Raw genomic sequence first — 26620 nt, forward strand, 5'->3', positions numbered from 1 at the left:
GCTAACATGGACTGAGGCACAGAGGTTTGCTGCTGCTTCCTCCCATGAAGCCCAGGCTTGCGGCCATGAGCCAATTCACACAATTTATGTTTCAGCCTAAATCAGAAACATCACCGCAAAGGAAAGAGAAATTCAGACACAAATCATATCAATATGGTTTTACTGGATAGTTCAACCATCAGGAAAACAGCCTACTTTTTCCCTACAATCTAATGAAAACTTTGTAACTCCCATTCCTTAAGTGATACCTCATTAAGAAACAAATCTCAGAAACCCTGGAGCACCTGTCTTCGAGATAGGTCACCAGACACAGACAGTGGAATGGTCCCAGGAGCAGATGTTTCAGTCCCTGAATTCCTCGCCTTTTGTGCAGGCAGAGGAGGAAAGCTTTCAGTGGAATCTCAGGTGATGAGGAAGGAAGGGAAGCCAACAGCCAAGGGAAAGTTACATTTTTGTTAGTGAATTGGAGGCATAGCCAGTGAGAGAGTGGCTGTACCCACCCAGAGTGGACAAGCACAGAGCAGAATGGTTTCTCAACCTTCCAGCTCAGTGACACAGGGCAAGTTGCTTAATTTCCATTTGACCCTCAGTCTCCTCACCTGAAAATGGGGGTGCCTACCTCGTAGGGATGTTCTGATAGTCAAATGAGTCAAAACGTAAAATGAAGAATCTAGGAATACTGCCTAACACATAGGAAGCTCCCCATAAATGTTTGCTAACATTATTACCTGGAAATCTTCAAGATTTGAAACAAAAGAGAAAATAAAACCCACTCTCAGATGGGGATGGTGCAGTTGAATTCTGAAGGCTACTTTGAGCTTGAGGGGACCATGGAAACAGGCAGACTGCAGACAACCAGGCTAATAATAACGGCCCTAACAGCTTCCTGGGTACCTCCTGCAGAGGGTAATCTAAAAATCTCAGAGTGAAGAATGTCTCACATACAAAAGTAGGATGTACAAGAGGACAAGGGATAACAAACTTTCCAGGTCTCCAGAATGGCAGACCAGCGCTGAGTGGCCACCACAATGGGCTTTACATCCCAGACTTCAGTCTTGACAGGTTCAGTTCATTTATTCACACACCCTTATTAAGGGCCACTGTCATGTAGTTGGTGATTTTCACCCTCTGGGAGGTTATAGTCAAAAATAATTTTAAATAATTTTTTTAAAATGTAGTCCATCAGTCAATAGTATTTAATAAGTGACCTCTGTTTGCCACACATTTCACCAGGTGCCTCAGGATGTTATGCAGGTGAAGAGAATCTGCGTCTGCATTTGGAACAAAGAGGATAAGCATCAGAGAGTGAGACTGTAAGGAGATGGGGGGGAGGGGGGCAATATAGTTTTGTAAACACATAAAATCATGCACTGAATCCTGTCCTGTCAGAATTCAATGCTGACAAATTGCCACCATTACCTATTTTATGCTATAACTGACCTGTGTGCCAATAAAGGACGTGGCAATAGCAATTTCAATAATTACCACAACTTTAGGAAAGTATTACTACCCAAATGTCTTCTGAACACTTTGGAAGCACAATGTGTCCTATTTATTGTTTTTTATAGAAAAATATATTTTAATCAAAAAATTAATTGAACAGTAGATAAGCATGTCATCATGCTCACATAAACTGAAATAATATCCACATTTCTGATGTTTCTTGAAAAAGAAAAAGGAAAGTAGTATGGGAGTTAAAACTTTGAAAGAAATGTGAAAAAATAAATGCACATTAGAGACACTGGGAATATTTTGGAACTGGGGAAAGAAAGGTTCTTAATGATTATCTTCAGAGTAGAGCAGGAAGGGAGTCATGGATTTAAATCCAGGTGGACAGAAATTAATTATCCCCCCTAAAAATGTCGGATAACATAAAAGACAGAATCTACAACCAATTTATAACATGACAGAAACCAAAACCAACACAAGAAAAATTGCCTACATATTTCTTCCTAGCCTAGGACTTTGATTTCACTTATATTCCACAAGGGAATTAGAGAAAAGAAGGTTTTGTTTTGTTCTGTGTTCTTGGTGAGTAGCCTAAAGTCTTATGAATTTTTGTATAATCTCAATAGCATCACAGGAAAAATCCCTCAGCAACTAATGAACACTATTTGTTCTCTTTTAATTCTGATTTACACCCCAAGTCCAATATGATTGTGCTAGTTCTGGTTTTCTGCTAAAGGTAAAAAATAAAATGACTTTTAGTTCATTTGATTCATTCTATGCCTTTCTTTTTACTTTTTTTATAAAGTTTTTTTTTTTGATGTGGACCCTTTTTAAAGTCTTTATTGAATTTGTTACAATACTGCTTCTGTTTTATGGGGGTTTTTTGTTTGTTTGTTTGTTTGGCTATGAGGCATGTGGGATTCTTAGCTCCCCAACCAGGGATCGAACCCACACCCTCTGCATTGGAAGACAAAGTCTTAACCACTGGACTGCCAGGGAGGTCCCCATTCTATGCCTTTCAATAGATTAAACCTGACATTGTAACAGCCTGAGATGTTCTTTTTGTACTCAAATGAGTAATGTTGCCTTCCCCTTCCTCCCTCCACACTTCTTGTTTCCTTGCTTCTCTCCTTCCTTCCCTCTTTTCTTTCTTAAATACAGTAGATAAAGTACTGAACTTATTATTTAGACTCTGGCCATCACCATTGCTCAGATGGAGCAGCAGTTGTACATTGATAAAGCATTTTCCATCTAGGGGGTCATAAGTTCCCAGGCAAGGGAAGCTCATCAACCCCCAACACTGACAAGAAAGTCCCGCTGTAATGAGTTTAAGGTGGCAATCAGTCCCTGCTGGGCATGAGGAGAAACCCTTCTGACTAGAGAGCTAAGGTCCCCTGCCCTAATTGGAATGATTTCCTGATTCATTTATACAAAGAAAATATGCATTACTGGGAGATAGAGCAAAAAGAAGTACTCTTTCAGATCACCCCAGTCTCATGTGACTCCCCACAAATCATCTCAACAGAGAGGAAGAGAGAAGTTGGCAGATCTCAGCATATTAACAGCAAACAACAAATTAAGAACTATGTACTTTAATCTTCAACATTCATAATTGCACAGAGTATCACAGATCGCTTAGATAATACATGTCAGTTAATCTAACGAAGAAACTAGTAAAGTAGAACATTCAAAGCAATACCTTGAGCATGTAAAAACTGCAAGTGACATTTAACACACAAAGTGCAGAACCAGAACAGGTCTTTGAGGAGTAGTTGTTTAAAATCCTTACCAACAGGCAAAGCGCTATGGAGAAACACACATGAATATAGTCAACCTGCCAGATCTCTCAACTAAATGCACTGCAATTCTAATAGGTTCAGCTATACTGACTTTGCACATACACATAGTAGTTTCTAACACTCTAGTGTTGTGTGGTGATGGGAATGCAGAATAGGAACAAAGGGGGACTACCATTTACTTTCAAAATAGAATCGAGTGGGGAAATCTAAACTCCTGACTAGTTGACTTGAAAATGGCATAACCAGAACTTTGTCACAGAGAAAAAAATTTTTTTTCTTAAAAATGCATATGTATCCAAAATGGCTGAAAATCTTGTCCATGCTAGGGGAAAGTTGAGTGTGGAAAAATTTGCATTTTTAAAAATCTATGCTGTAAAGAAAATAAAAAGCCAGAGCATTTTGGCATTAGCAAAAGGCTGAACTTAGTTCTCAGGCAATAAATTTATGGGGAAACATGACAGGCTCCTCTTTAAAGCTATGTGTACGTTGGCTGAATTTTATACAAGATTCTTGAATCTTGTGGAAAATTGGGCACAGCTTGACATCTGAACAATGTCCCTGGTTTGTTTGATTTCTAAAGCATCGGAAAATGTTGCACTTTGGAAATCAAGTAGAGAAGAATAAACACACTAAAACAGAACAGTTATTTTTCCATATGTCTCTATAAGATATTTATTACCTTTATTTCTCCTACAAACACAGCCCCCCATGCTGGAAATACTGTGATACTTTTTTTTTTTTTGGTGGTGAGAAAAATAGTCCTGTTAAGACAAATCTTACCCAGCAGCAATAACCACCTAAGGATAGGCAATTTTCAGCTGGCTTTTCAGAAGCTGGTTGCCATGACAAAGAGCACAATTTATTCCTTAGTCCCTTATCACAGCTACAGATCACAGACCATAAAAATTAACAAGGCTCTTTTTCCTTTTCCTGATGATTTCAGAGTTCCTCATCCTTACCTGAGGTCTTTTGTTCCCCCAATTAAATGGAATGAATGTCAGTCATCTAGCAATTCAATTAACGCTGATTCAAAATTCTGGCCCAAACAAGAATCTATAATCAAAACCTCCTAATCACAGCTCAGTCATGAGAATGAGAAGTAAGCAGGTAATTGCACTAATTACTCAATTAGACTAATACTGTATTTTAAAGCAAGGGTTTAAAGGGTTGTCAGCTCTGACAAAGGACTGTGGAGTTGTCCTCACCTTGTGTGCCGGCAGTGGCCCAACCAAAGCCAATGTTTTCAAGTGGCCATAATTTCTACCCATCTAAGATGGATGGGCCTGAGCTGGGTAATGGGAGTTTACAACTAATAAAACAACCGCAAATGAGGGATGGCTCCAGGGGGCTTCAGTGGCTCTCAACCCGGCCCTGAACAGTGGGCAGGACTTGCCCGTGCAGGCAGCTGAGCACACATCATCACCTGTGCTGGTTCCAGGAAAGCATCTAGTGAGGAGGAGTGCTGAGCACATGTGAGAGCTACTACTAAATCTTAACTGAGTGATGCTCACAGGTACCGGCTTCCAAACTGAAGATGGAGCCTGCGTCGGCTGCTGGGTGAAGAGCTCCTCAGCCAGCGGGTCCACAGCTGGTGGGGGCTGAAAGCTACGAATCGTCTGCACCCCCAGGGACAGCTTCTCAGGCTGAAAAGCCTACATAGAGAGCCTTCATGAAACCAAGAAGAGTGAGTGAAAAAGAACTGGCTGGGAAGGACGCACCAGATGCGCCTGAAGTATTTACAAAACAACGCAGGATATAGACCAAAACAAACTGGACCTTATTAAAAAAAAAAAAAATGAAAGTCTAAAAAAGTTAGACTTTTTTCCTACTCAGTTTCAGAGACTTAAATATTCTGTAAACAACAGGGAGGACACTAGAGCCTGTCATGCCTCTGGTTTTTGTAAAAATCCTTCCCGGGTTGGATGTGGGAGAGGAGCTGGAGACAGGAAGAGGGAAGAGGGCCTGACACACGTTGAGGTCTTTCCTCTGCAGCAGCTTCTTAAAATGACCAACTTGGGAACTGCTCAGGGGTTCCGAAAGGAGAGAAAACATTTATTTGACTAAGACAGACAAAGTCTTTACTTCCAGGGTTTGCCTTGCAGGTGGCCACTGCCCAGTGAGCGGGGGTTCTGGTGGCCGGCAGGGCCCCCGGCAGGCAGGTTCTGACCGCTGCGGGAGCCTGGAACCTTGGAGTCTCTTCCAGAAGCATTACCTTGGCTCAGCCGGCCTGAAGGGAGCAAGAAAGCAGGGAGCAGAGCTGCAAAAATGATTCCAGGGACAACCTGCCAAGTACACTTTTAAACTAATGAAGTCTTATGCTACAAACCACTTTTAAGCTAGTGAAGTCCTATTCAGCATCTACTTTAGGCTAAAACCTACTCTTCATCCTTGAGATCAATTAGAAGGTGGGGAAGGGGGCAGGAATGAAGGGAAACCCAGATAGCTTTTCTTTCCTTCCTCTCCATTATCCCAGTCAACCTCATCTGTCTTTCATTCCTTCTCAGTAGAGAAGGGTACAGGAATGGTTGGAGGAAAAAGAGAAAGCAGTGTGCCAAAGGAAAGGCCAGAAGTAGTTTAAAGGTACCCAGAAGCAGCAGAAGGAAGCAAAGCTTTCCGAGAAGGAATCTGAAAGCCTTAGCTTAGCCTCTCAACTCTGCCTGAGATGCACACTTTGACTGATACCCTCTCTTCTCTTTCTATGTCTGTGTGCAATGCCTAATTCTTACCATAATCTGGGATCACCTCCCTTCTCTTGCAAATATTTGAAGAATCTGAATATAACAGATCAAGCTTCTCATACGATGAGGTTGATGTTCAAAGCTGCAAATCTCAAGTTCTACAGAAAACATTATTTCTAAAGGTCAAAATATCTTACTAGTACTGTCTGCAGGACCCTGGTCCTCTTCCAGGTAATATTCTATCTTCTTTAGGTCTTCTGAGGTAAATCTCCATTTATTCTCAGCTGCTGGGGGCGGCACTTTCGGGCCAGATCGTTTTCGGGCAGAAGCAGGAGGAAGGGTCTGCTGGCAAGATGCTGGCAGGGAACCCGTAATCAGTCCTTCTGGGAATTTCTGAGCTAAGACTTTTAGACCTAGGTGTGGAAGATCATCAGAAAAAGCCGTGTTAGCACGGTGAGGCCAAGGCAACCTGGAAAGGAGCCCACATGTCTCCTCAACACAAGGACAGGAAATCTTTCTTAACTGCTTCACCATTAAGTAAATTACACCAGAAAATGTCAGTTGTTATGTGGGATTCTGAGAATTCCACCAGAAATCGTTTAGCTCAAGTCTTCAGCATTAAGGCTTTCTTACAGAGCCATAAAGTAACATCATTATTTCAGGAATTAAAAACACGTGCTGATGGAGCTAACGGAATTTTCACGTATCCTGACTCCTTTCTGCCAGCATGGTTGTTTCTGTTTCCAGAATACTAAGTTCTGAGCTCTGGGAGGGAAAAGGCGATAGGGGTGGAGCTGAAGGAGTGTGAGCCCAAGAATTCGCCTTTTAAGTCCTAAGCAGAACACAGCCCCTCACCTCCAGAAAGCATGAAGAGGTTCTCAAATCCCCGCTCGCACATGGTGGTAGCTGCCTGGCTGGCCAGCCTCTCATCGTCGTCATACAGAATGATGATCTTGCCATGGGCATTTTTCTAAGAAGCAGATGAGTTAAGGTTCGACCACACTGAGCTAATGCTCCTAGACTATACAGAAACCCCTGAGGAAGAAGAGCTGTCAAGGTTTACCTCTCTGAGTTCAAGGAGCATCAGATGACCCCTCTTCAGGGGGTACAGGACTTTTTCCTGTCGTGGAAACCACACAAGCTGGTATCCTTTTCTTCTATGAACTAGTATCACCATGTCCAAGACGGCACTAGTTACACACTGTACACTCTTTGGCTCTTTCATCTGTACAATCCTGGAGAGTAAGTATTACAACCTCCATTTTACAGATGAGGAAACAGAAAAACTTTTATGCCCAACGTGTCCACTGCAGTCTTATTTATAATAGTAAAAAAATGGAAACCACCTAAAAGTCCATTCCTTCAAAGAGGAATGATTTAGTAAATTACAGTAAATCTAAAGATGAGATCTTATACTGCATCAAAAATAGAGTTTAGGGCCTCCCTGGTGGCGCAAGTGGTTGAGAGTCCGCCTGCCGATGCAGGGGATACGGGTTCGTGCCCCGGTCTGGGAGGATCCCATATGCCGCGGAGCGGCTGGGCCCGTGAGCCATGGCCGCTGAGCCTGCGCGTCCGGAGCCTGTGCTCCGCAACGGGGGAGGCCACAACAGTGAGAGGCCTGCATACCGCCAAAAAAAAAAAAAAAAATAGAGTTTATAAAGAGCTTGTGTTAGTGTGGGGAAATACACTGTAAAATAAAGTGGGGAAAAGCAACATACTAAATTATATATACAGTATAATTTTTACTTTGTTAAAAAGACAAAGAAGACAGTCTGGAATAAAATACACAAAAAATGTAGTAAGAGTTTGTTGTTCAATTGTGTGGTTATTGGAGATTTCAATTTTCTTTTTTATACTTTTCAGTATTTAAATTATTTTCTATTTGTATGATTTTTATGAGCAAAAAAATTAAAATTTCAAGAAGCAAAAAAAATTAAAATAGAAGGAAAAAAATTCACTCCTTACATTTTACTTGGGAAAACTTTCTGGGGAAAACAGTCCTAGGACTGACTCTCAACGGATCATAACCTTTAACCTAATGTTTTTTGTCCTACTGCAGGATGGCTTGGAAGCATTCTCAGCAACAGCTAAGGATCGAAATTCTAAAATATGCTAAGTAAATTAATTAATATCAAAAGTCCTTCATAGGGTTTTCTTACTAGGAGCATGATTCATGATAAGTTTGAGTCTTCAGTCTTTATACCATCCAACTCCTTAAAATGCAACAAAGGATACATATTCAAGAATATCATTTGAATAAGGGTTCATTGTTCTAGACAGAGTTGCAATTGGGTAACTGTAAGCTGCAAAGAGAAAAAAAAGCTTAGGAAGTTTGTAGCTCTCGGTACAACTTGGCTCCAATTCTCAGCTGGTTTAAAGTCTAAGAGTTAAAAGCAACATATTTTCAAAATCAACTAGCTATAAACCTAAATACTTTTGTGAAAGAAAAGAAACAGGACACTATGAACAAATAAGAAGTGTCACTTCACTGTTTCTGATATTTAGCACTGGACCCCTGAGCCCCCTGAGTCACCAGTCTCTCTCAGAGCATGTGGTAGAGCCAACTTACAGGTTCCCAGAACACATCTGGCTAACATAGGGTTCCCCCAACTGCTGACCACAGGCTGTGGTTTGAGCCTGCCTGGGCTCAGTACCGGGCTGTGTTCTCAGGAGTGAGACACTGTAAGGCCTTCTCCCTCTTACCTCCAACAATGTGGCACTGCTGGTAAGAATCTCTATCTCTCACATCTAGCAGCAGGAAGGGGCAGTCGGGATAAGGTTTGTCTTTGGTACTGGGCTCTACTTTCTTCACAAGCCCTTTGTCTAGATCCAGTTCCCCAACGCCACTGATGACGCTGCAAGTGAAAAAGTAGGTCAGTAGACACTAGTCAGGGATTGGTGGCTTAAAGGTCCAATGCGTTTCTTCAGAATGGCGAGAGGGTGCTCAATGTCTCTTCAAAAGACACTCCAAAGAAAAAGGAAAATGGATGTGGTGTCTCAGTTCTGCCTCTGAATGCAAGATCCTACGGATGGATTCCTGTTCTCTCACCCTGGACCCGAAGGAGGGGATCCACTGTCCATACTAACCTTCAGAGAATGCACGTTAGGTCATTAGCACGCAGAGGGGCAGAAACTGTAAGCACAAGCTGCCTCCAGAAGCAAGGGCAGCATTCAGAGAAAGAAAGAGGCAAACAGTTACTCCAACGGAATTTTGATGAGTGTGAGAAAGCAGAGCAAAAGAGGAAAGAATATGGTTGACAGGGCAGGAAAACTGAAGGCGTTTCTATGTATATCATATGTAACATAAAGTAACAACAGTGTTTTCATATATTTCATATACAGTGACTCATCCAGTATGGATTTTGAACCTTAATGTTTTCAATAGTTATCTGTAGTCACTTCCATTTTATAGGTTACAGTGTTGAGGCTGAAGAGGCTTTTAGATTTGGCAGCATTCATGTAATGAGACAGTGGAAAAGCTAGGATTAAAACGAGGGAGGTCTGTTTCTGACCTGTTTCTGAGGTCATAAAATCACTGAAATTGGTCGCCAGGTTAATATAGGCAAAATGTGGCAAAAACATGAATCAGAGAAAAAAGGATAGGTGTTATGATCAAAGTGGCGAGTAGTGAAATATCTGTATTGGGATAAGAAGATGATCACTCTTCCAGGCAAATATGAAGACACACATGCCAAACCACAGATTAGTCTAGCAATAGTTCCTCTCCCATCACAGCAAGTCAAATTCTGCCTTTAAATCCGATGATCACTACAACTATATGCCCTATAGTGCATATTTTGTTGAACCAAAGGAGAAGAAACTCTATTTTATGTGAAATTACGTGCTCATTGGAAGCCTTGTTGGTCTATCTTGTTTTGAATGCAATTTTAGGGTCCTTGCACAGAAGTAGTTATAAAAATAATAATAGTGCAATCGACAATAGCAATTCTTTCTCTAGTAGAACTAGCTTCTCTAGTAGAACTATTTTACCAGTAGAAGGGATGGATATGTGCAGAAAATCAGCACCGTCTTATAATCAACAGTGAATATCTGTGAGGAAGTGCTGCATCTTGAAACTGCCATGTGCATTTGAGAGTTGACACCAAGGCTGCTTTCACTCTCCTTTGTGCCTATTTAATATCAGAGCACTATGTGTGGCACTCTATTTTTCTTCTGATTCTAGACAGGGTAATTATAAGCTGCAGCAGACAGAAAAGGAGAGGGGGGGAAATCATACTCCCTGAGTCAAAAGATAGTGGTTGTGAAGCTAAGTCCTAATAGCAAACTTGCATATAGGAAGACTGAGAAGAATGGGGTTGAGAAGTGAAAATTAATGCTCTCCTATCAATATATTCTTACATTAACTAAGAATGCTGTGACAAGATCCAGGAGGTGGCATTGATATAAAGAGAAAATAGAATGGCTGAGATGAAAATGTGGGACTTCACTACGCCAACCTGTTTCTAAGGTCATTAAATCGCTGACATTGGTATCTAGATTAATGAAGGAAAAATGCAGTGAAAACATGAATCTGATGAGAGCACCTCTGAAGGGTCGAGCGGCTGGAGTCCCCGGCTCCCTCACTGTTTATGAACTGGACAGGGCTTGGCGACTGCTCCCCAGGGCTCCCTTTCCCGTTGGTCTTGGCAGTGATTTCAGCATCAGGGTCTGAGGTTGCAGAATCATTGTCTAAAATTTGCAAGTGAATAAATAAATAAATTTAACCTCAGAATTTGTATTTACTTGTTAGGCAGTTCCACTGAAATTAGGTCAAGAAAAGGAACTCATATTACCATTAGTAAATTGTTCTAAGAGTTCTAACATATAGGCTCTCAAACTGTAGTCTGTGGACCCCAGGAGCCCCCAAGACCCTTTCAGGGACCTGAAAGGCGAAAACTATTTTCATAATACTAAGATGTTATTTGTCTTTTTTACCATGTTGATATTTGCACTGATGGTGGAAAAGAAGTGGTGGATAAAACTCCTGGCCCCTTAGCAAGAATCAGGGCAGAGGTATAGAGCTTTATTAGTAGTCATTGTATTTTTCATCAACATGCACACACTCACAGTTAATAAATATGGCAGTCACATTTTTAAAAGTCCCTGATGAAGCAGTAATAATAATTTTATTAAATCTCACCCTTAAGTACACACTTTTAAAATATTCTGTGTGATGAAATGGGGGAATCCACATACAGCAAGTTTGCTACATACCAACGTCCCATTGTTGTCTCAAGGAAAAGTATGTGTGTGATTTGTGCTGCTTTTGCCTTGAACACCACTTTTACTTGGAAGAAAAACTGACAGGAAAACTATGGTTATTTAGACTTGTGCATTTGGCAGCTATTTTCTCAAAAATGACCTAAGTGAATTTCTCATTTCAAGGAAAACAACTGATGGTATTTGTTGCAGTGATTAAATTTTGAACAAAAATCAGAATTTTGGAAACTATTTGCCATCAAGAGCTTGACTTCTTTACCATCTTAATGACTTTTCTGATAAGACACGTGTTGTGGTTAATAAATGTGACTTTTTTGATATTGTGTAATGAAATTTGTCAACATTTGGAAGATCTTCATAACTCAGTGAACCAGTATTTTCCAAATGACCAATGAATGATGTTATAAAATCATGTATGAGTAAAAGATACATTCAGAGTGCAAAAGAGACCAATGGGTTCAATGTAACAGGGTATGAAAAGTTCATTGATATGGTTTCAGATTCCACACTATAACTAACCTTTAAGAAGGTACCAGCTATCAAGTTCTGATGTAGTGTCAAAGAAAAATATCCACAATTATCTGAAAGGGCTATTAAAATATTCTTCCTTTTTTCAATTACAGATCTGTGTGAGGCCAGATTTTCTTCAGGTACTTTAGCCCAAAGAGCAAACTGCAACAGACTGAATGCAGAAGGTATGAGAATCATCTGTCTTCTATTAAATCAGACATTAACAAGACTTACAAAAAAGTGTAAAACAATGTCATTCTCCATATATATTTTTGTTTTGGTAACATAGATATTTTGCATAAAAATATGTTATTTATGTTTGTAATGGGTTTAGTATTGTTTCTTAAGGTAAATAGCAAGTATTTTTTTAATTCTTGGTTTAAAATTTTAATACCCGGGCTTCCCTGGTGGTGCAGTGGTTGAGAATCCGCCTGCCGATGCAGAGGATACGGGTTTGTGCCCTGGTCTGGGAGGATCCCACATGCCACGGAGCGGCTGGGACCGTGAGCCATGGCCGCTGGGCCTGCGCGTCCAGAGCCTGTGCTCCGCAATGGGAGAGGCCACAACGGTGAGAGGCCCACGTACCGCAAAAAGAAAAAAAAAATTTTAATACCCTAAATATTAATAGATATAATTCACAAAAACCAAAACTCTTTGAGGTCCTCAAAAATTAAGTGTGGAGGGAGACTGATACCAAAAGGTTTGAGAATTTGCTGTTCTAACCAATATAATGAGAGAAGACATAGAAATAAGAGGCCTAGTTGTTAAAGAGCATATTAAGTTTTAATTTGCATATGATATAATATACCTAGAAACTTTAAGAGAATCCTATGAGAATAAGGGAAATAAATATGTTAGATTATAAAAATAATCTAGGTTTTAAGGTTAATTATAAAAATAACCTATTTATAAAATAAATAAGTTGGATTAAAGAAGATACGGACAATCAAAATATTTTTCCTATATACCAATTAGAAAATAACACGAAGAACCTCTCATTTACAGTAACAACTGCAGATACAAAATATACTCTCTTAGAAAATAAACCTATTAAGAAATGTAAAGGCCGTATAAAAACTTATAAGTCCTTTATAGGTCTTATAAAAATTTTACTTAGGGACATTAAAGAAGACCTGAATGAAGAGAGAGTGACATACCTTGCATATTCCTGACTTGGTGACTAAAAGTGAAATGATGTTAATCCCTTCCAAATTTCCAAATTTTTAGCCTTAATACAAATCCCAATGGGCTTTAAAAAAGCTTAAAAGAATTTTAAAGAGGAGAAGAGAAGAAAAAGGATGTATGTATGTATGTATATATATATATATATATATATATATATATATATATATATATATATATATATATATATATATATACGGGCCTCCCTGGTGGCGCAGTGGTTGAGAGTCCGCCTGCCGATGCAGGGGATACGGGTTCGTGCCCCGGTCTGGGAGGATCCCATATGCCGCGGAGCGGCTGGGCCCGTGAGCCATGGCCGCTGGGCCTGCGCATCCGGAGCCTGTGCTCCGCAATGGGAGAGGCCACAACAGTGAGAGGCCCGCATACCGCAAAAAGAAAAAAAAATAAAAATAAAAGTGAAATGATGTTAATCCCTTCCAAATTTCCAAATTTTTAGCCTTAATACAAATCCCAATGGGCTTAAAAAAAGCTTAAAAGAATTTTAAAGAGGAGAAGAGAAGAAAAAGGATGTATGTATGTATATATATATATATATATATATAGAGAGAGAGAGAGAGAGAGAGAGAGAGAGAGAGAGAAAAGTAATTTGGAGAACCTGCCTTTTCAAAAAGTAACATATACTGAAAAGGTAAATGATGAAAATAATGCACCAGAACAATGGAAAATAACAAAGAACTCAGAAACAAATCCTAGAATATATACAAAAATCTAATGTATGTTAAAGGTAACACCAAAAATCAGTGGGTAAAAGGAGAACTATTAAATAAATGGTGCTGGGATAATCTGTCAACTATCCAAAAAAATCAAATTTAGATAATCCCTTCATATCATATACCAAAATATATAACAGATGGATTGATGTAGGAAAAAACCCAAAGCAACCAAGCAAGCTAACAGATGAAAATATAGGTGAATATCTTATTTTGGATTTTATGAATCTAAAGCACTAAACGAAAACACAATATGAAAGGCTAATAGATTTAATCATGTAAAAACGCAAATCTCATATATGTCAAAAAACAACACAAAGAAAATTAAAAGGTCAATAACAAATTAGGAAAAGTATTCGTGACATATATAAGTGAGAAAAGGTTAATACACTTTATTAGGAGTTTTAAAACTAGTTCGTTAATAGAAAAGAGATCATGTGCACAAGGTAAAAATGCAAACAAGATAAAGTTGCTAATATGGAAAGGAAGTCTTCTTTTCACTCCAGACCTGCAGGCCCTCAGTCCTCCACCCCCAAGGGAACTACCTTCAAATATTTGTCTCCTTCCAGAAATGAAACAACTACATATTTTGTATATATTTTATTTCCTCTCCTTTTTACATATCTAGGAGGATGCTATTCATACTGCTCTACACTTTGATTTGTTGTTTATTTTGTTATTTATTTATTTATTTTTTACTTAATAATACAGCTTGGGTATTGTTCCAAATCATCAAATAAAGATTTTTCTCATTTATTTTCAAGGCTATATTGGTTTCCAATGAATAAAGATATCATAATTATATAAAGATTTTACAAATCAATAAGTAAAAGATGAACATTCCATTAGAAAAAAAATGGGAAAGGACATATAATGTCCTCAAAAGAAGAAATACGTATGACCAACAAACACAGACATACGCAAAGCTCAATCACACTATCAAAGAAATTCAAAATAAAAATATTAGGTACCATTTTTCATCCATCAAATTGGCAAACATTTACAAAAATGAGAATTATTCATCATTGGCTAGGATGGGGAGAAATGGGTCTTCTCATTTACTCGGTGGGAATGCAAACAAGTAGAACCTTTCTGGAGATAATGTGGAATCAGCACCGAGCATCTTAAAATGGTTCCACCCTTTGACAATCTGCAGCAATTTATCTTCAGGAAATAAATCAGAACCATACAAACATTTATGGATTTACACTGCAGCATTATCTTATAAAAATGAAAAATTAGAAAAATGTTAATGGCCAACAATAGGAGAATAATTAAATATGTGGCATATACAAAGGATAGACATTATATGACAACACAACCTCTACAATTAAGCTTTTGAAGTCTATTTAATGACATAGGAAAGTGTGCATGATAAAATGTTAATTGAAAACAGCATAATACAAAACTACATACAAAGAGTATGGATGTGGGTGGGGAAAACAGACCAAAATGTTAATAGGGTTTATTATTTTAATTTTCTTCTTTATATGTTTTTTACAGTTTTCTAATTTTCTAGAAATATACTTTTAAGTCAGGAAAAAACAATAAACATTATAAAAGGAGTTTTTTTATTCCTTCAAAGTTGGCCAATACGCATACAGATACAATCTGTTCTACAGGCATTCCCGAGTTATTATTCTGTATAGAGCACTAGAAAACACTAATATTACTCACACATTATGGTGTCCTACTTTACAAAAGCCTGCAAATTTATCTCAGAAGAGAAAATTGCATGTGCCCATATGTTCTGGTGCTGTAATCTCAACAATGAATTAAAGGACAAAATCCAGGTACTTATATAACCAGGTTAAAATTGGGAGTACTCGTATGAGGAGACTCAATTATCTCTATTACAAAGAGCCCTTATTTCTCTGCTGTGTTAGAGGCATCTGTCATAGATAAATTCCTGTCTTTTACAGATTCTTTTTATCCTCCCTAACAAAAACAAGCCCAGGGAAATGACAGTCGAGTTGTACAAACCCAGTGTTCAGACTTCCTGAGAAACTTGTCTTGAAATCAGAAGTCAAATTCCTGGCCTACATCAACCTTAACAAAACACATTCCCCTTCAATAAACAGCCACACATTGACAGCTGAGGACTTCAGGATAAAATAAAGACCTTCACTCTGTGAATTCTTTTCATGACAGAACACCTAAGAGGTTTTCTTTTCAACTTGGTATTTAAGAAAGTAAATCTGGCGCCTATCTATCTTTCTAGCCTTATCTCCTACCCCCGCACCTACCCCTCCCTCAGACCACAGCCAGACTGGATTATGAGATTCCCCAAACACGCTTGGACTTCTCTGTGCCTTTATTCAGGCTGCTCCTCAGCCTGAGACAGCCTCACCCTTAACTTGCACCTGTTGAGATTCTACCCCTAAAGGGGGCAGAGACCCAGTTCAAAAGCCTGGAAGAAGCCTACCTCAGTTTCCTAGCTGGAAAATACAGAGCTCTCACAGCACCCTGCATCTCTCGAAAGGCACATTCCAAGACCCCATAAGGATGCAATAAAGGCAGTGAGAAGACACTGGCTGCTACCAGAGACATGCAGATTTGTATCCTATGTCCATTCCTTATTGGCTGTTCACTTTGAGCAAGAAGTTTAACCTCTGAGGCTTGGGCTTCTCATCTGTACAGTGTACCTTCCTTCTAGAGTTTTTGAGAAGATTAAATAAGAAAACTCATGTGAGGTACCTAGCAATATATATTCATCAAACGATGGTTTCCTTCTAGTCCTCTGTGAATTTCTGTCATATTAGTAATTCTGTGTTTCTGTTATCATTTTCCTCACCCAATACACATACATATGTGCAGTGCACACTCGTAGCTACAAACTCCATGTAAGCAGAGCTGTGTTTTATTCATCTTTGTAGTCTCATAGCACCTAATTCTGTGACCTGTACTTATATAGAAGGCACTAAAAATATTTGCTGAAAAAAGGTAATTAGTATATTAAACACGTTTAAAACATTTAAGACTACAAATGTTACAGCCAGAAAACCAGATGGCTTTTTTAAAGAGATAAGAATTAGCAAAGCACCAGATAGCAATTCTCAGAGAGTAACAATCTAATTACAAATAGATACATCAAAGTCCCTGTGAACACAATAGCACAGTCAAATGGTCAATTTGTTATTTTCCCCATATCCTCACTTCTCATTACCTTCTAGCCTTTTAATCTCCTCAGCTGTCACTTCCAGTGTTTGATCAGATAGGGAAGCAACTTGGATGACCTGATAGAAAAAAGAATGAAATGTGTAGAAGTGTGTATGTTTGTTTGTCTTTAAACAGAGGCAATTCTGTTTTTAACAAAAGATGAGGAAATATCAAACATCAAAGATCTCCTGTTTTAAGAAACTGTCAGTGTCCCCAGCTGGAGACTAAATCTCAGGTCTTCTTACTTTGGGGGTGGTAATTACATTGCAGATGATCATTCCGGAAGAAAAGATTTCTTTAAAACATTACACAATAAACTTAAAAGACCAAAAGGATAATTTTGGACACGAAACATAAGTAAGAGTTTAAAACTGCATTTATACATATTCTAGTCCCAACATAACATGCTATTTCTTGAAAATGCAATACTTAAAATAACAGCATTGTATCAGAAATTCTTCATGCAATGAAGAAATAAATGTAATTATGAATATATTGATTACAATGTTATATACCCAACATACAGTTTTTAAAGCACTTTTGCCTGGGGGGAAGTGATAAATTAGGAGATTGGGAGTAACATGTACATACCACTATATATAAAATACATAACTAACAAGGACCTACTGTATAGCACAGAGAACTCTAACCAATACTCTGTAATAACCTGTAATGGGAAAAGAATCTGAAAAAGAATGGATATATATATATAAAACTGATTCACTGTGCTGTACACCTGAAAGTAACACAACATTGTAAATCAACTATACTCCAATAAAAAATTTTTTTAAATGTTTGGTAGAATTCAAATTAAAAAAATAATAAATCACTTCTCACGACTTAGCTCATAAGACCCAACATCCACCTTAAGTTACATCACTGGAACCCTTATTTGGGGGTCAGAGAGACACTTTGTCCATAATTTTCAAATGAAAGAAGAAAGCGACTTTCCTAAAGTAACAAAATAGACCATGGCAGAAAGACTTGGAAAAAGAACCCAGTCATAGATGGGAGATCACCTGCTTTCCACAGAGAAAAATGTCCAAGCAATAAAGAATCCAGAATTCTAGATTATCAATATTAAGATAAATGGGCAAGGAAAAATAAAACCTAAACTACAAATTTGATGATCAAAAAGGAGAATGTACATTTTACTTTATAAAATTCTTATCGAAGAAAAAAGAAAATTTCATACCAATTAGTCCTCTCATAGGTGAAATATAAAGAATCAGAAGAAAACCCTCTGCAAACATTACCTAGAGTTGAATTTAGAAATACTCACATAAAGCAGCACAAATTAGAAAGTCTTTATTCCAATGGAAGATCATTAAACTTACCAGCTGGGCAAAAGTTGTAACTTTTAGTCTCTTAAAAAGCTCATCTTTTTTGTATCTATAATCTGAAAAGCAGAACAGGACAAACATTTTTTCCAGGCTTATTTTGCTTTCTTAGAGATATTAATTCTTTCTAGTCTTCAAGTTATATGGTATATATTTCAAGTTATTTACACTCTTTTATCTCATTTGATCCTCATGATATCCTCAGAATTAAGCATGGCAGGTATTATATCACCTTTTAATTTATTCCTTTGCTTTGGCCAGTAAGAAGCCTCAAGCTGAATTTATAAGCCACCTTTTTGGGTCTAATGATTTTACCCCTCCCCTTTATTTGTGTACCATTTTCCTTACTATGCTGTCTTACTTTGACCATATTGTATTGCATGCATTTTTGTAAGCCCTTTAAATCCTTTTCAGAATAAGCAGGGAATAAGCATCTGCATTTTACAAATGAGGACAGAGACCCAGAGAAGCTGAGTTGCCCTAGGTCAAGAGCTGGTAAGACATTTACTATTCTATCTCTGCCCTGAAAAGAGTACAGTTCTATTCCTGAGGTTACAAACTATGCTAGAGACACAGGCCAACCCTTTTTTTTTTTTTCCTGGAGTACAATGCTGGGCACAAACTTGTAATTGGTCCTGATAATCTCTTATATCAATTTTCCCTCAACTCCACTTCAATAAAAATCAACCTATTTAGTTTTGAATATGAAAAAATTCTGGAGATCTATTGTACAACAAAGTAAATATACTTAACACTACTGAACTGTACGCTGAAAAAGGTTATGATGGTAAATTTTGTTATGTGGGGTTTTTTTAACCACAATTAAAAAAAAGAAAAATCAACTGAAAACATGAATATTTACTCAGTGCTATCTTTACAATTCTGAGACATAACTCAATGGGGGTACTTTTGCATTTGTTTGTGTTAATAATTCTTTATATCATATTAAACAGTTTTTAAAAATTTAGCCAATCTCACTTTATTATTTGTCCCATCGAGGCATATTAAAAGTTGGCTTCCCTAAACTTTTCTGAAGATGACTTGCCAGTTCTGAAGAGTTTTCAGCGTTGAACTCCTGCCTACCCTTTCCCTTCACTCCTCTTCTAGGTTTATATATTGGCGTCCTTGACTCCTTAAATACTGCCTCATTATTCAGAATTACTAAAGGTTAGCTGGATAATTATGATGGCCTTCACTGTCTCATAAACCAAGACTCCTAGCAACAAAGGAAAGGATTAAAGGTACTTAAGATTATTTACCTGGTGATACTAATCATTTCCATGAATTTTCCAAAAAACCAGCACAGACCAAATAGTTACTTTGGAGGATAATGTTAGCTTGGTTTACCAAATAGCTTGCGACTCAGAATCGGGAAATGATATTACCTTAAAAACAGCCCTTCTGTAAATATAACAAGACTCTTTCTTATGGGAATTAAAGCTTCTCTGTTCCAAAATGTCCTAAAGATAGCAATTTGGCTAAAAATTGACCTTTCTTCCAGAAAATTCTTAAAACAGCTTCTTCTAGATACAAGATGCAAAGGAGCTTCTAAAACCCACCAGGATGCAGACCCGAATAAGCTGAGCAGAAGCTTTAAAAAGTGCAAGTGAACAACTATAGTATTTCTCTCAATTGCCACCAACTTGCCCACCAAAAGTCATTTACGTAAAGCAAAATGGCAATAAATCAGCCAATGAAAACAGTCAACAGCTTTCAAAGTAGTTTGCACTGTGGCATTTATCCACTGATATTCTTTTGGTATAGTAACATAGTTTGAAATACTTCTCCAATTCTTCACATTCTAAGTATAAAAGGTACACATTAAAATCCCCTTTAAATAGAAATCACCTTAAATGAGAAAACAGGTGCTGCTATTTTCTAATGATCATAGTTTCTAGCATCCTCTCATAAGCACTAGAAATCCCAATGCACATTTGAGCCTGAACTCTACATACCTGGTTCTGGTTTAGAAGGACAGCCATCATTAGGACTTTCTGACATTATTACTCAGAGATAAAAGATCAAGCTAGACGTTTTACAGTAAGTTTTAAATTTTATAAAAAGGATAACTTGGAAAGCTCTGACAGTCTGTCCTTGCAAGGGCGAACAGAGCTTTAAGAATGGAGCTTCTGCTACTATAGCTTCTCCCAAACTCTGTGATGGAGACAAAAAATCCTAGTTTCAGATATGTTATCAAGTTTTGCTTCTCTGGTAAGTCTGGAATCTAAGTGTGTCTCTCTCGAGTTACTGGAAGGACAGAGACCTAACTATCTAGGATGTTTCACACTGGGCCCAACTAGTGTCATCTAACCACTAGAAGCCAAGAATGGGCTTTGTGAATGGTCAATAGACACAGTGTGTCTATTTTCCCCAGGCAGAGTTGAAAGAATATTCAGATTACAAAGGAATTCTGCGTTTTCAGGGTTCTGTTAAAACACATTATTAGCAAAGGGAAGTTGGGCTCACAGTGGAAGACAAATCAAAGGAAGTAACAGCACAAGGTTTGTGATTTCACAGAAAGACATGGCATCTAAGGTAATCCGAGAAAAGTGACGGGTTTAGGGTGTCATGAAACAAGGCAATATTCTCCTCCCTTCTGACCCAAAAGAACACCTACAACAGAAGATGGGAAAAGAGAAGGAAACACCTTCCAAAATATAGATCCCAAACCAGAATCTGAAGTAATTCTACTCAGGGAATCAGCACAAAGCGTGTAAAAGGTGAGAGGAACCTGCTGTCTTACTAAAAGGAAGCCCACAACTTCTAAAGAAGGAAGATGAAGTAAGCATTTTCAAGGACTCTAATCCACAGGTATTTCTTTTGGGAGATAAGCTCCATTTAAAGTTTAGATATTAAAGAAACCACGTTGTGCTTTTAAGAACTGTTTTAAACAGGGTTTCAGCAATCTGGGTGGAATGGGACAATTTTTATGGGACAAATTTTGGTGTGAACAGGTGAGCTTACACTCAGCTACAACTGCTTAGGAAGTGAAGGAGGCTACAAACCAAGACAGAAGCAGGCCAGTTGAATTTTGCTTGCCGTGGATGAATTAAGGACGACAACAATGAAGTTTAGGTGAGTAAACAAGATTTTTTTCCATAGTTTAAAATTTTAATATACACTTAAAACATATATACTTAAAGTAGAGTATTTTACAGATATATAACATTTAAAATATATAGCATAAAATGTTTAAAATATAAAATATATAAGAAGAAAAGGATACTGCGCCATCACACATTAAAAAACAAATGTCTATAGCATCAGTCCTCGTAGTTGAATGTGGCAATTAACAGAGTCAGCAAGAAGCTGCTCCTGAGTCCAGATCTATTGTCTGGGGTTTCTCAATACTGCAGCAATTCAAAAGGAACAGGAACATTATCATTTAAATTAAAAGGCCTGCTGTGTAAAAACAAAAGTTCTGGTGAATTTTGGATTCGTAATATTCTCTTCCCAGAAGATATATATTACCAGAGCCAAGTCCTGAACTGCTATCAATCAGAGTACCTCTTCGCTGCCATTAGCTCAATATTGCCCTGCACTGGGTTCTCCTACTGAAGCTGTGAACAAATCCATCTTAGAAAATAGATGTTCCTACTTCTCTAATTCTAGACTTGATGTGTACATTTTACATCTGTTTTGGACACAGATTGAAAAATTATGATATTGTGCGAGGGCAGTGCACTCAATGACTAGAAGCATATCTTTGCTGAAGATTAGTTTTTTAAAAGGATGTGCATGAAATATGATTTTTAATTAAAAGAAAGCCAACTGCAATGAATTTATAATGTATAACACCACTTTAAGAATAAGCTCTCTCTTTCTTACACCGCTAAGTCTTTCATGAATACTGTCGAATTTATACTCAAAAGAATGTTATAAGTTATTATTACTCCTATCCCAGGTATAGAGAAAATAATAAAATAGGAAAGATTAAGTACCTTGAATAAAGGTCATAAAGACTGCAGTACAATGAAACTAGAAATTTGGGTTCTCAGTGCTTCACTAGAGGTTATTTCACATTCCAACATTAATATCTCCTATGGGATCTGTCAGGTAGAACTCAGACTCAAAGACCACAATCTTAGCAGCTGACCAGAATGGCACACAGTGTTTCCCACATCCTTCTAGGCACCTGCCACACTCACCTGACTCCCATTGCTCTGTGTGTGTGTCAGCTGTAGAGTGTGGTTAGGCTTGTTAATAACCAACTTGTAGAGCAACTACAGGGTTCCATTATCCCAAACCATCAGTAGTGTTACTCACTTTTTTTGATCTCTTCTAGCTTCTCAATGTATTTAGTCATACTGTTACCTAAAAAGAGAAGGAGGATTTTAGCTGTGCTTTTCATGGAAGAAAATGAGTAACACTGCGAATGGAGTACAAGTATTCCCTAAGCCTTCCCATTCTGCTTTTACAGAATTACAGTAGACAAATGGATCAGACATAGTAAATAGTCCTTTGGATTATACAGCATTATTAAAAGGTAAGGAATCCAGGGAAATGTTCTGGTCAAATGTGTTAAGCTGAGGTGCACACCCAATAAACATTAAGTCCCCTCAGGCAGTACGAATGATCACTTCATGTAATTTTTTTTCTTTTGAGTTAAGCCTTTCCTCTTCCATTTATCCCCCCATAAGCTTTTTGTGGGGAAGATATGCAGAGGAAGAGAAAGAAGCAATGACCTCTGAATGTCTAAAGTGTGCCGTTGTGCCTACCCAAGCAACCCTTTCCTCTTCACTTAATCTTTGTGGTTTCCTTCTCTTTCCTGAACTTGGTCTTCCACTATTCATGCTGATGTTGCAGCCTGAACTAGACCACACAGTCTGTACACCAGTATTCACTGTGGATTTGATTTGCTGAGAAATAACAGCAGATTCCCACCACTGTGGAGAGTCCTCAACCCTCATGTTTTATGGCCTGGTTCTACAACACTAGGCTCTAGCCAAGGTGGTTTGGAGAGTTTTCATGCATTAAAACTGGGCCAGGATCCTTCTGGTTTCCGAATGAACTAAAGTCTGGTTCTCAAGCCAGGGGCTATTATTTTTTACTAGGCATGCTTCAGTTTGATTCAATTCAGCACAGCAAGCTCTAACTGGCACCTGAAAGGTACAGCAAAAGAGGAAAACATTCAGAATAATATCTCATTTCTAAAATTGTGCTCCTAACTTTTAAGCCTTGAGAGGAGCTAGTCAGTTTCAGTCACAACTTCAGGTAAAAGAAATGCTTCCAATTAATGGCATGAACTGATGTTTTCAAGCACTATTCTGAACTTTTCTTCATGTTTAGGTCAGAAGCAGAGAAAGAAAACCCTTGCTCTGAAACCCAAAGTACATTTTCAAAAAACAACTTATATCATTTGTTATTATTAAGTCCTTGTCATGAATTCATTATAGAATAAAATTCTACTGAGTTAAAATTTTTTTTTCGTCTGAAGACACACAGTCCCCAGATCAGAACCAAAAAGCAGGACTCAGTGTAGTCCTGGACCCAGACCGTATCCTTCCAAAAGCTCAGAGAGACATGACACTAGTCAGGGCTGCTCAGAAGCTGAGACTCCTCAAGACAGACACTGAGAACATCTCAGAAGAAGTCCAAATAGCACTAAAGACCAAGATTAGAACAAAATATGATCTTTTCTAGGTTCTTCAGGCTATAATGGACCTGAGATGTGACCAGATCTCCACAGTGGAAACCATGAATCCTTCCCAGACTCACATCCTCTTCCCTGCATCTCTGCACTTGGGCGGGAACTCAACTGGTCAGTACTGGGGTTAGAAGATAGGGCAAACGGTGTGCTGTTCAGCGTCCTACAGTCTTATTCTTAAACTATTTTACATAGGAGCTTCTGGTTATATGTTCCTGAGTCCCTTACAGTGCCAGGCTGTTGATGTGGCAGTCAGTTTCTTTTGGCTGGAGAAGCTTTATGCCTCCTTCCAGAATCGTCCAAAAACTGAGGTACAAAAAGGATCACTGACTTGTCCAGTGACACAGCAAGTTAGTAACTAAGTCAAGATTAGTACTCCCAACCTCCTGGTTTCTCATATGGCTCACAAAAACATATCATTCTCTGGCTGTGCTGTTTTAAAAACATGATTTCACTGTGAGGTAAATATGTAGGAAGTGTTACTTCCTTTAGAGTATTGGGTGGGAACCATTTTATGCTCTAAATTCCCTAAGGCATACTGTGCACGGAAAACAACAGCCAACCTTATTATATAGTCTTTATTATTAAAACACTGCATTTCCAATCTATAGCAGTTTCCACTAACAACATGTCTAAAATCCATTTCTCAGTCAGTTATCAACATTTTCGGAGTATTTACACAACACTTCATCTTCATACCAGCGGAGCCTCACAACGACCCTGTGAGGTAGGTTGTCATTCCTACTGATTATTTTTCCCACTAAAGGAGAAGGCAGAGAAACAAAATCTTTTGCAGAGGTGTACAAATACTTGGCTAAATTAAGAATAAATCTAAGAGGGCTATTGATAAGAAGCCCTTTTCATTACAGCCATTCATTCTATCCAAGTAGAGGCGGGGAAAAAGAATATGGAGGATTTCTGCATTGCTTCAAATGGAGAAATGACTAATTGACACAAAAAAATCTCTAAAAATGAGTTTAGAAAGTATGAAAAGTAGTATTTTATCCCACTTCATATACTGCTTATATCTTAACTAAGCAGCTCATCTTACTGGATCTAATTTCATCTGAGTATAGTTTTTTGACTACCTTTTAAAAAGAATACAAATGAATCAATTCTATAATTGACTTATTTATAAACACATTTTTGTTTTACACAAAAGTAAGGCACCTAAAAGACTATCAACAGACTAATTTTTTAAAATTAAAATTACACATTACTGCCAGATAAATTTTCCTAGACAATACTTTGATTAAAAAAAGTCAGCGGCTCCCCATCACTTACTGACTGAAGTTTAAACTCCTTGCTCTTCTCGTGAAGGCACCAACATCTTACCTACCTCTTCAATCTTGCCTTAATTACTAAACTTGACAAACTCTCTGTTAGTCTTTGGTTCTCTAACATGTCACCTTGCCCATGTAATCATAATAGCTCACCCAGCTGGAAGTGACCTTTCCCTCCTCTGAACTTCTACAGCACTCGGCTTACCACTCACAAGGCATTTATCATTGTACTGCCTTATTTGTGCGCAAGTCTCATCTATCTTATTATACTGACAGCCCAAAACAACTATTTACACACACACACACACACACACACACACACACACACACACACACAATATCTTTATCCTTTCCATTGTCTAGCGTAGGAGGCACTCAAAAATGTTTGCTAAATGAAAAATACTATGAAGATCTACTAGCTGAAGAATCCTTATAATGAATTATATTATAATGTAAATAATCACACCCCAATTTGGTTTGAGTTTTTGGGTACCTGATTTTCTCTAAGCTATGCCCAACCTGATTTATATATAGTACATATATGTTACATACTACTTAAATGACCTATATTTCAGGACTCAGGTAACCTAGAAATGTATAAGATGGTATTTAGCTTCTACTTAGTTTATAACTTAAGTTGCAACAAAAGATATATAAAAAAGTTTTACAACTGGAATCAAGAGAAAGAGACAACTCAACTATATCAATAGTGCTAAGCAAAGATAGAGCACAATCGACGAACTGAGTGACTCATTCATTAGATTTTTTCCTTTGTTTTCCTATAATTTAATAACATTATTTGAACTGAGCCAGTAAGAAAAGCAAGTGATTTTGAGCAGCAGTAATCTAAAGTGGGTAAGATTTATAAGGCACGAACTCAGTTGCTAAGAGACAATTCCATTGCTTTATTTTTCTTCAATATTTCCCTCCTCTACGGAGAAGTTCTTTTGGCTCAGAAGGAGCAGAAAGCTTGAAAAGAGGCACAGTGGTCCTTTGTTAATCTCAATAAGTTATACGAGTGCTTAGTGCTTTCTGGTTTGTAAAAGGCTTTCACATACATTTCTTCCTTTGACATAAGAAACAGAATTAAATACCAAATAAAAATGAAGAGTACCTAGTCTATAATGAGTTTGAGTGCTTAAGATCAAGGCTATTAGCAGATATTCAGGAAAAGTAAAGACTAAGAAGAAAAAAGGAAATGACTAGTTTGTATGGAGATAAGAAAACTAAGGTGAATTTCTAAAAAATAAAAAAAGGCTAGAAAAGACTGAATGGAGATAGTCTACAGAATTTTAGAAAGCTAAAGAAATCTGAAATTAGATTGAATATAGATTGAAATGAGAGAATAATGCCAGCAATGAAAGAGTGTAGGAGACTAACAAAGGGAGAGCCCTGTGGTTTGGAAAGTGTCCCTTAATCAGCCTGCAGTGCTACAGAGCAGAAACCCAGAGAGGGTGCTTGAGAATACACAAGAGCCCTGAAGTGGAGACTGAACAAAACGCCGTCAGGGATTTCATCGGAAGCATAATCCATTCATGGCACAGTCTGGCAATGCTGGGGAGCTGGTAAGATACAATCAGGCACCTATGGAACAAAAGAAATATTTGAAGTTCAAAATAATT

The 26620-nt window shown here is 38.0% G+C and overlaps 1 protein-coding gene across 6 annotated transcripts in view; it reads right to left on the reverse strand.

Annotated features, from left to right (window-relative positions):
• The window catches only part of CEP41 (centrosomal protein 41), a 48340-nt gene continuing 21720 nt past the window's right edge, over window positions 1–26620 (reverse strand). Inside the window, exons 3-12 of one of the 6 annotated variants that reach the window (XR_009533344.1) lie at window positions 22335–22382; window positions 18066–18127; window positions 16736–16805; window positions 10471–10615; window positions 8630–8781; window positions 8162–8229; window positions 6782–6896; window positions 6124–6339; window positions 3149–5475; window positions 1208–1271 (exon numbers count right to left, since the gene is read on the reverse strand). Coding sequence is in view for 5 of the 6 variants with exons in the window: in XM_060107852.1 (XP_059963835.1) it covers window positions 5327–5475; window positions 6124–6339; window positions 6782–6896; window positions 8162–8229; window positions 8630–8781; window positions 10471–10615; window positions 16736–16805; window positions 18066–18127; window positions 22335–22382 (1025 nt within the window). In the remaining variant the exon portion in view is untranslated. Of the gene's footprint in view, window positions 1272–3025; window positions 5476–6123; window positions 6340–6781; window positions 6897–8161; window positions 8230–8629; window positions 8782–10470; window positions 10616–16735; window positions 16806–18065; window positions 18128–22334; window positions 22383–22786; window positions 26583–26620 lie in introns of those variants that run through there. The other 5 variants (XM_060107856.1, XM_060107855.1, XM_060107854.1 and 2 more) reach the window with 5 other exon arrangements.

The sequence above is a fragment of the Mesoplodon densirostris genome, chromosome 9, assembly GCF_025265405.1.
Source record: "Mesoplodon densirostris isolate mMesDen1 chromosome 9, mMesDen1 primary haplotype, whole genome shotgun sequence".
Lineage (NCBI taxonomy): Eukaryota > Metazoa > Chordata > Mammalia > Artiodactyla > Ziphiidae > Mesoplodon > Mesoplodon densirostris.